This window comes from Emydura macquarii, unplaced genomic scaffold (genome assembly GCF_026122565.2).
Source record: "Emydura macquarii macquarii isolate MOO-44397 ecotype Brisbane River unplaced genomic scaffold, CSIRO-AGI_Emac_v2 contig_1477, whole genome shotgun sequence".
Classification (NCBI taxonomy): Eukaryota; Metazoa; Chordata; order Testudines; family Chelidae; genus Emydura; species Emydura macquarii.
In genome coordinates this window covers 1,244,114-1,254,512 of record NW_027131614.1, presented here as the reverse complement: position 1 = coordinate 1,254,512, position 10,399 = coordinate 1,244,114, and the positions used below count along the sequence as shown (strand labels likewise).

The 10,399-nt window shown below is 42.3% G+C and overlaps 1 protein-coding gene across 1 annotated transcript in view; it reads right to left on the bottom strand.

Moving 5' to 3' along the window:
* Positions 1-775: 775 nt before the first annotated feature.
* Positions 776-10,399, bottom strand: part of CNGB3 (cyclic nucleotide gated channel subunit beta 3) — an 87,284-nt gene continuing 77,660 nt past the window's right edge. The window contains exons 15-17 of the mRNA XM_067553513.1: positions 5,016-5,162; positions 1,793-1,970; positions 776-1,018 (exon numbers count right to left, since the gene is read on the bottom strand). Coding sequence (XP_067409614.1) covers positions 776-1,018; positions 1,793-1,970; positions 5,016-5,162 — 568 coding nt within the window. The remainder of the gene's footprint in view (positions 1,019-1,792; positions 1,971-5,015; positions 5,163-10,399) is intronic.

Here is a 10,399-nt window from a genome sequence, read left to right as displayed (position 1 = left end):
TCCCATTGACTTTCAAGTAGTGGTGAGGTTGCTCAGCACCTATAAAAATCAGGCTCTAATTGTCTGAAGTAGGGTACCCAAAATTAAAGGCCCCTTTTGAAAAACATTGCTGCAGTTTTTTGTTCAGTAAAGGCAGCTGAATAGGAGGCTCCCACTTTCAACAGTTTGGAGGTAACACTGGGATCTGCAAAGTTACTATCCCCTTCGTCTTTTTGATGATTGCACTGATATTTTTATTGATGATGCTCTTGTTGTGTGGTCTTCTGCCCTCTGGAGTCCCAAACTAACACCATGAACAGTAGTTGAATTGAACCCATGTTGGTTACAAAAGCAAATCACTCATTAGAAATGTAAAAGGAGGAGACAGAAAAATAAAGGCAATATTAACAACCTCAGCAATATTAATGCAGTAACATGGTAAAGGATTATGATGGGAAACCAGAATAGACCATAAAAAAGAGACACATGAAAATAAAGATCAAGCTAATAAAAAGGAAGAGTAACAAGAGAAGTGGGAGGAGCAGGGTAAACAGAAGTAGGAGCAAGAAGGAGTAAGACGAGTGAGAGCATGGAAGGAAACAAAAAATAAATAGGTCTAAGGGTGCAATCTCTGCTCTAATTACTTTGCTACACCAAATATACCCCACAATCAAGGTCTGGAGGCAAAGTACATTAATGAGAAGAGAATAGTTCTGCACTTTGAAGCGAAGCCACACGGTGCCCTATTTCCCCTCAGAAAGATTCTAGGTATGACCACAACCCAGCCCACTATCTACTACTGCTTCTTTTCTTTGACCTCAACAGTGAGAATCTCTCCTTCTTCTGCAGTGGGGGAAGGAACCATGCTGATGATAAGAGACTTGTTAGTGGTTCCTCTGAGCAGAACTGGTTGAGGTGAAGGTTGAAAATTTGCAACTGGCTCTTCTTTTTGTGCAGATTGGTTAGTTGGGGGTTTTGGTTCTGGTGCTGGCTCAGGTTTCTTTTCCTCTGGCTCAGGTTTCTTTTCTTCAGTTTTTTCCTGTAATGAAAAGTTACACATTTCTTAGTGCTGCAGACAAAGTCCAAGAACCTATATTCTACTCTGAGCGTGGGGTCATGAGATAGGGTATGAATATTGGAATGGAGACAGAATATGCTACTGCCACCTACTGGTGGATAAGTAGAACTAACAGCTTTGTTTGCATATTCCCCAGAATATGCTATTGTGTGGGAATTACTTCATTACATTTAATAATGGCTTGTTAATTGCTCATAAATTTGACTTGTTTATATAGAAGATGTTGAATATACTCAGTTTTGGCTAAATGGGTTAATCTGACACTTGTCTCCATGACTTGCAAAGCAGTAGGGAAAAGGTGGGAGTTTGACTAGTCAAGAAGTTAAGCAATGCTCTGCCATCAGTTGAATCTTCTTGCTGGTGGTAGGATAATGCTTTCAAGGGGCATCATGGTTTTGTTAGGGGAAAAAATGGCCCAGTTGCCCCCCAAAGCCCATATAAAGGCAGCTCTTATTCCTGTTTCCCTTAACCTTGTTTCTCTCTGCTGCCTCTTTGCTTTTGCTCACTCTGGCCTAGGCAGGACAGGAATCCAATAATGTTTCAGTCAAACTTGTGAATTAGGCAGTAGGGGTTAAATCTTGGCCCTGTTGAAGTAAGTAGGAGTTTTGTCATTTCAGCAGTGCCAGGATTTCATGCTATATATGTTTACCCAAACCTGGTAAGTTCCTTTCTTGGGATTTTCCCTGCTTATCCCTTGAGCATTTTGAACAGTCTTCTGTATCTGCTGTGGGTTACCTGAGCAGCTTGCAATCTCTTCAGCTTGAGCAGCATAGCTAGGCCGCCTTTTCCTGACCTTCCAAGCATTGCTTTGAACAGTTTGGGAGTTGGCTGTTTTGGTGCAAAGAGGCTGGCCACGCCTATTGTTTGAATTGGTGGCCCTGTGGTGGGCTTACCCTTCTCCTTCAGCAGCACTCTGTGGATGAGATGGAAGATAGCACACAGCAGTGAGTAAGTCTAATGTTCAGATAATACTAAAAGTCCAAATCAAAGCATGAAATTCTTGTAACTTTTTTCAGGATCATTTTTTATCCTAAACCCTTTTTATCCCATGCACAGCTACGGACTGAGGACCGACGAACTAGACAGCAGTTCTGCAGAAAAGGACCTGGGGGTTACAGTGGATAAGAAGATGGATATGTGTTAGCAGTGTGCCCTGGTTGCCAAGAAGGCTAATAGCATATTGGGCTGCATTAGTAGGAGCATTACGAGCAGATCAAGAGAAGTGATTGTTCCCCTCTATTTTGCACTTGTGAGGCCGCCTTTGGAGTATTGTGTCCAGTTTTGGGCCCCCACTACAACAAGGATGTGGAGAAGTTGGAGAGAGTCCAGCGGAGGGCAACAAAAATGATTAGGGGGCTGGAGCACAAGACTTATGAGGAGAGGCTGAGGGAACTAGGCTTGTTTAGTCTGCAGAAGAGAAAAATGAGGGGGGATTTGATAGCAGCCTTTAACTACCTGAAAGGGGGTTCCAGGGAGGATGGAGCTAGGCTGTTCTCAATGGTGGTAGATGACAGAGCAAGGAGCAATGGTCTCAAGTTGCAGTGGGGAAGGTCTAGGTTGGATATTAGGAAAAAGGTTTTCACTAGGAAGGTGGTGAAGCACTGGAATGGGTTACCTAGGGAGGTGGTGGAATCTCCATCGTTAGAGGTTTTTAAACTGGGATAATATAGCTGAGGTTAGTCCTGTTTTGAGCAGGGGGTTGGACTAGATGACCTCCTGAGGTCCCTTTCAACTCTAATATTCTATAATTCACCAGAATGTGGATCGATGGCAAATTGCTTGTTTGATTTTTGAAATCTATTTCTTCTCTGCAGGATGCAGGTAAAACAAACACATTGTCCAAATAAGGTCACATCAGAGGAGGATTTGAGAGGGTAAGATGAGAAACAGGCATGAAAGAAGGTGCGCTCCATTACTGCCACAAGATGTGTACTTGGGGCAAAATTCTCTCTGGCCTGCACTGCACATGGACCATTCCCTCTGCTAGTGGATTTCACACTGAAGTGAATGGAAGGGATAATGCGCTGTAGTGATCTGCAGTGTGGATCACTGTTGGGTGCTTAGAGACAGAAAGGTGGAAGGTTGGTGTGTGTCTCTTTCAGACTCCTACAGTAAATCACCATTTAGCAACAAAAGCTTTCTAATTGCCAGCATTGCCCATGCAATGTGATATGTGGAAGGCAATCCATGGACTTCCCATTCTGTGCTATCTATACCTGATTACCAGCAACAAAGTTTAGTGAGTAGTTTTGTTGATGATGCGCAAGGCAAAGTAGGCTGGCTCTTGCTCTTCTCAAATTTACTTGTGACAGTAAGCTATGCAGATATAGACTAGAGCCACATGATAGCAGTTATTGCACAACTTATGGGCAAACTTCTGTCTATGCAAAGATGTACTCAATTTTTTTTGACACCCAGAGCTACTCTCCGATCCTAAAGGGCAGCATGACCCATACTGCTGTCACCACTTTCCAGTGTTGCACCTTGAAATTCTGGGGATGGGGATTGAGGAGTGGGACAGTGGTGGTGCTGCTGCACCCATGGTAGGGTGAATGGGAGTTCTCGTTCATCTGAGGGTATGTCTATACTGACAGTGGCAAAGTCCCACCATCAGATCAATCTTTGTGGATCGATTTGAGCGGTCAGTGTAGATCCGCTCAATCGATCAGGAAGTCGATGTAGTAAAACCACCTCCTCAGGTAGTGTAGTGCTGCGTTGATGGGAACACAGTTCCCGTCGGCGCAGTGCAGTGAAGATGCTGCGCAGAAGGGAAGCACAGCCAAATCGCCAGGTAAGTGTACACCAGGCCTGAATGTTGGAGGAAGCTTAGTATAATGAATGCAACTGTAAATTGGTATCTTCACTGTAATTTGAGGAAAAATCACTAATAATGCTTCTGTTTTCTCTTGCAAAGTTCAGGATGCTGAGAGAATCTTCTCCAGCTGTTTTAGTGCTTGACACCATCCTCAACCCACAGTAAAGTTAGTGGTTTAAGCATAGGAAAAATATTAACTCTTTTACCAGTGCTACATTGTTTGGCCTTTTTTTTTTTTTTTTTTTTTTTTTTTTTTTTTTTTTTTTTTTTTTTTTTTGAGTCTTTTGGGGAGACTTTTGTTTTTGTTCATATCTGAACTGTTGGGTTTACTGGAGTTTTTAATTTGATTAGTAAAGTTGTATTTATTTAAAAGGGAGGTTCAGACCATGATTTATGGTATATTCCAGCAGCGCTGAGGGTGGCCGAATGACACATTGCCCATACAATGTGATATTTGGAAGGCAATCCATGGACTTCCCATTCTGTGCTATGCCTGATTACCAAAGATAATGGAATCTCAGGTCTAACAGGACTGGGGACAAAAGGGGTTCTGTAGAGATACAGCCAAAATGGGAAGAAAGGGAACTTGATACATGGAGCCCTCTTTCAAAATCTCTCTACACTGACCACACATAGCTAAACTCTGTGTATACACAGACCTTGTACACACTTTTGTTAGGCCTAATTTAAAACCAGCTTGTTGTGCACACCCTTATGGCTCTTGGAAATCATAGAAATGTAGGAAGGGACCTTGAGCTCCTTTGGTCCATCAACCTGTGGATGCAGAAAAGCTTGTAAATGTGGTTCTCAGTTGACCACTATCTTGCAACATTCCTGCACAGGACAAGGTGAAGCACTGGTTGGGCACCTGAGGGGTCCTGTTTGCTTCTAAACACTTGTTTGTCATCCTTTATGGAAAGGAGAGTTGAGACTTGGTTCATAACTTCTTTATCTTTACCACCCTTCCATGACTACTGGCATCCCTGCCATGACAAATCATGAAATCTACCAAAAGTTACCGTAACAATCCCACAGCAAGCAATAAGAACTAGTTTTTCTAAGGAACAAATGTAATTATCAATCAAAATTCTTAATTTTATATCTAAACCACAATTGATCTGTGGATATTGTGAGGGGCCGCACTTAGCCTTCTTCATTAGGATCTTTTCCGATTCAGGATAGTGCACCAAGATTTCATGGAGGGTCTTCTTGTCTAGAATAAAGAGATTGGCAAATCCATGTGCCACCACGTTAGCGGTCCGTCGATTTCCTCCACCTGATGCTAATAGGCTGCAATAGAAGCAATACAGGAAGTAGGGTTAGAACTTGCATATGTTAGGAGTCTCTTTCCAGGTGCTAGTTTGGTCTTTTCGTCATTGAATTCAGTGATCGTCATTAAAAAGTTCACATAAAACAATCTGGTAACTGTGGGTATATCTGAGGTACTGCAATGTTTTCCTGTTCTTGGAATAGAAAATCGGTCTTTGTGATAAGTAGGCAAATGTGGCCTCATTAATGATCACCATTATATTGGGAGTACTAGAAATGGAAGAAATCTTGCTAGATAGGCTCATCTGAGAGGCACGTTTCTAACTTCAAGGATTTCAATCTAAAAGCTCCCTATGTTCTGCATAAATTTGGTATTCCCTCACTTTTATGGTTGGAAATTGTCAGAAATAAAGAAGCATGAAATTGACTTTATAGGAAAAATTTATTTAGCCCGAGCATTAAGTTTTCTGCATGAATCACTGTTTTCTGACCCTGATTCTGAGTCTGTCACACACTTGGACCCTGGCCCGTTGAGGGGTATGGATGCAGAAGGTCTCTTTGCCTGACAACTTGTAAAAAAAAAAATTGTCTGTCTTAAGGTGAGTGGAGTTTGTTTTGAAAGTGATGAAAGAGATTAGCTTAACAAACAGCAGTCTGACATGGAGTGGGGTATCCAAATAAGTTTGGACCCCCGTACAAATACAGATCTAAGCTGTTCATTTTGCATTCAACAAACAAAATAAACTGACTTCACTTCACTGTCACCCAGGGCAATAATCTAAGCAAGCGACACACTACTGCATATTCCATGTCTTGATATGAATGCTGAAAATGTCCTTTCTGTCATGACTATCAAAGAGTATATCTGCACTAGACTTTTATACCTCAGTTGATTGTCAGTTAACTTAGTTACTTAATATGTTTATAAAGGCTATGTGAACATTCCCCATACATTTGTCCAAGGACAGTAACATTTGTGTTTTTTTATCCTAGACAAAGAACAAATGTTTGTCGTCTGGATCAAGCCCTGTTTCCTCATTTGTGGGCAATTTGAGACTTTGGCTGGAACTCCTGGTCCTATTGAAGTCAATGTGAGTTTTGCTGTTGATCTCAATGGAGCCAGGATTTCATCCTTGGAGTATAAACCTAGGAAGGAGGAAAGCATGTGTGTTCATTGTTATATGCTAACAGTGGGACTGGATCAACTTGTCTGACAGGGCTGAGCCTTGACACACCACATCCATAAATTTTAAAATCCCGACACTCAAAATTCTGATATCTAACTGCATTAGAACTAGAAATGTTCTAATTTTAGTTGTAGTTTTTATTTTAATGAAACAATGCCCTGATGGCCTATAAGGGTATTTATGCACTGCAGTAAACCTCCTTTGCATTGAGTCTCAGAGCCCGGGTCAATTGGCTTAGGCTGCAGGCTAAAAATTGCAGTGTAGATGTTTGGGCTCGGGCTGGAGCCTGGCCTCTGAGACCCACTTTCCTTCTTGGGGTTTCAGGGCCTGGGATCCAGCTTGAGCCCAAATATAGACACTATTTTAGCCCTATGAGCCCAACTCAGCTAACCTAGGCCAGCCACAGCTGTACTGCAGGTCTTTTATTGTAGTCGAGATGTACCCTAAATGTGAAAGCTGGTGTGATGGGATGCATGGTGATACCTCCATGAGAAGAAGATAGATCACAACTGGCACTGGGACAGGAAAGGGTTAAAATAAGGAAAGGGTGTCTATAAAGAGATAGCGTCACAGATCCCAGTGAGTGCCCATTCCTGGCCACCCCCCTTAGACTGCTGTGAGGAGAATCCAAGTCTGGACTCTGCTTCCCTTATGCTACAATAAGCTCCTGGAGCCTGAACGGCGCTACTGTCTCATTCTAGGTGCTCCTGGCTGCACACGTAGGGCACAGACCTACATGACACCCCCCCTCTGAGTATTGAAAATCTTAGCACAGTGCTGACCCTTCATGCTCCCTGGTACTTAAATAGACCCCTCTCCCATCATGCCACCAAAGAGGTATGAAGCTACTGGTTACAGTTTAACTCTCGCAAGGGCCACATGGTATTTGTGGGTGCTTAACACTCAGCATAGACTGACTTTGCACCAAGTGTAGCACCAATGTTCTTTACTTAACAGATAACGCACAGAGTGCAAATCATCTGGAAAACAATCATAGAAATGTAGGGCAGGAAGGGATCTCTTAGTAGTCATCAAGTCTAGCCCCTTGCACTGAGGCAGGACCAAGTAACTCTAGATCATCCTGACAGGAGTTTGTCGAACCTGTTCGTAAAAACCTCCAGTGATGGGGAGCCTACAACCTCACTTGGAAGCCTAGTCCAGAGTTTAACTACCCTTCTAATTAAACAGTTTTTCCTAACCTAACCCTCCCTAGCTGTGGACTAAGCCCCTTACTTCTTTTTCTAGCGTCAGTGGGCATTGAGAACAATTGATCACCATCCTCTTTTTGTAACTGCCCTTAACATATTTGAAGATTGTTATCAGGTCCCCCATCATTTTCTCAAAACTAAACATGCCCAGGGTTGTTTTTCTTAAACCCATCTTCAGGTTTTCTAAGCCTTCAAAACTAGGTTGTCTAAACCTTTTATCTCTTTTGTTGCTCTCCTCTGGACTCTCCTCAGTTTATCCACATCTTTCCTGAAGAGTTGTACTGAGAATTGAATACAGTCCTCCAGCTGAGGCCTCACTAGTGTTGAGTAAAGCAGAACAAATCCCTCCTGTGATGTACAAATGACACTCCGGTTAATACACTCCAGAATATTAGCCTTTTTTTACAGCTGCATCAGACGGTTGACTCATGTTCAATTTGTGATCCACTGTGACCTCCAGATCCTTTTCACTAGTATTACCTGCTATATTGTAGTTGTGCATTTGATTTTTCCACCATAAGTGTGGTATTTCGCACTTGTCTTGTTGATTTTCAGATCAATTCTGTAATTTGTCAATGTGGTTTTGAATTGTAATTCTGTCCTCCAAAGTGGACCAAATCCAAACCTCTCCCAATTTTGGTGCCATCTGCAAATTTTATAAGCATACTCTCCACTGCATTATCCAAGTCATTAATGAAAATATTGAATAGTACCAAACCCAGGCCTGACCCTTGCGGGATTCCTACTAGATGTGCTCTTCCCTCACCACAATTTGACAGTGAACTGTTGATAACTGCTCTAGGAGTACAGTTGTGCACCTACCTTATAGTAATTTCACCTAGATCACATTTCCTTAGTTTGTTTATGAGGATGTCATGTGCGATCAAAGATGTCAATAAACATCCTAAACACAATGTCCCTCACTAGCTATTCCTTCTCTTGGGAGGCCCTGGCAGATCATCTGTGTTCTTTCAGGCAGGTGGGGTCCTCTTCCTCCTTGCCTACCGTGTACCTCTGGCAGCCTCGTTCATGGTAACGTGGTGTAAAATGGCTCTCTCCCCAGCTCCCCCCGTGAGTCCCTTTACAGACTCCTGCTAGGCTCATCTGCTTTTTGTGTTCTGCCCTTTGGAAACTTTCCACTGCTCCCAAACCGCCTCCCTTCAGGCAAGTGTCTTCTCCCAGCTAGAGCAAACCCACTGGCCCAAGGTGTTTTACTCTGAATAGACAGTTGTTGAGTACTGATCCCTCACCATTGTGTTTATCCTGGCAGATGTGACACATCTGTGCTAACTCACGGTGGAGCCACAGGCTTTCCATTGCATAGTAATTTCATGCTACAATAAACCATCCAATATTCAGAAGTGGCACAGACAGGACCCCAAATCATCACAGATAGATGGAGAGGTCCTTGCCCTCCCTCAAGAGGAAAGAAGCAGCAGGAAAAAATCTCTGCTCTGCAGCTGAGTTGCTTGCAATAACCCTCCTTCCCTACACCACAGAAAAATAATTAAAGCATTTAAATAAATAAATAAATATTCCTAGTTTGTATATAATACTTTTCATCAATAGACGTCAGTGCTTTACATTAAATGAGGCAAAGTAAATAAAACTGCAACAGCTCATTGCCCCTGATACTGAAGTTGCTTCTCCTCAACCTCCCAGTGCTGCTAGTGGCAGAGAGGTCGCAGGAGGTGAAGTGACTTGTGTCAAGGTCACACAGTTAGCCAGTATCTGAATTCAAGTTAGTCTGGTACTTCCTAGCACTCCTTTTAATGGAAAGGAAAAATGCAGTGGTTCTGTATGATGCCTCAGATAGATAAACATGTATTTACTAAATACAAATGGCTATCAAATACGTTTCCAAAGCAGTTTTGAAGTCGCTGTCTGAGTTTTGGCATCGCTGTTCTGTGAATAGGACTGACTCGGCTGGAACCATCATTTTGACATTTCCCTAGCAGAGGGCTCTTTAATGATCCAGACTAGGGCTGAAGAGATCAGCTTTCCATTAGCAAGTGTAGGAAACCAGACACTGATGTGCAGTGAGTTTTATAAACAAGTATATACGGCTTGGTTAAGCAGTCCTTGCTCAGACAAATTCAGCTTTGCTTAGGGATAGGAACACAGAGTGCATGATTGAGACCCTTTTGGCTAGCAGACCAAGAGTTATCCTAGTGTGGGGTTAACTGAGCTTTTTTAAACAATGGAACTTGCCTTACAACAGCTTCAGATGCTCTAACTTCCAATGCTCCCTAATGGGGAACCTTATCTTTTCTGCCTTACTTTCCTTACCAAAAAAAATCTACTCTTCCCACAGTAATTAATGAGATAACAGCATTTTGGGGGTAATGTGAGGTGGTGTATTTTGAATACTTACTGTGGCAATTTTTATAAGAGCTTAGAAGCATCAAATTGCAATCTTTGTGCCTCCCTGTCTCTGTTTGTCTCTGACAATTGACTGTCATACAGTGTTACCCTTCCTTGGAGTAAGATATTGAATTGATCCTGAAACTGCTGTTGTGTTGCCCAGCAGGGGAGCTGCACTTTAGCATAAGTGCACATAGAGGTGACAGAGGAGCCCAAGAAAATGGTAGGCCTAGTTCTCAACACTGAATAGGAAGTCCTCCAGTACCCTGCAAGCTAGAGCTGGTTGAAAAACAGAATCTCCATCCCATGCGATGGTCTGAGATTTGGAGAGTCACATTAGTCCTGAATTATGTCAAAAAGTCAATCTCAGAATTTGTTGAAATTAAATATTTGGAAATATTTCATTTTGACCTTATCGAAACAACATTTTGTTAAGGTTGGAATATTTTGAGTTTTATGTTATAGTATAAAGAATATAAAAGCTAAAACAATAAAGGTG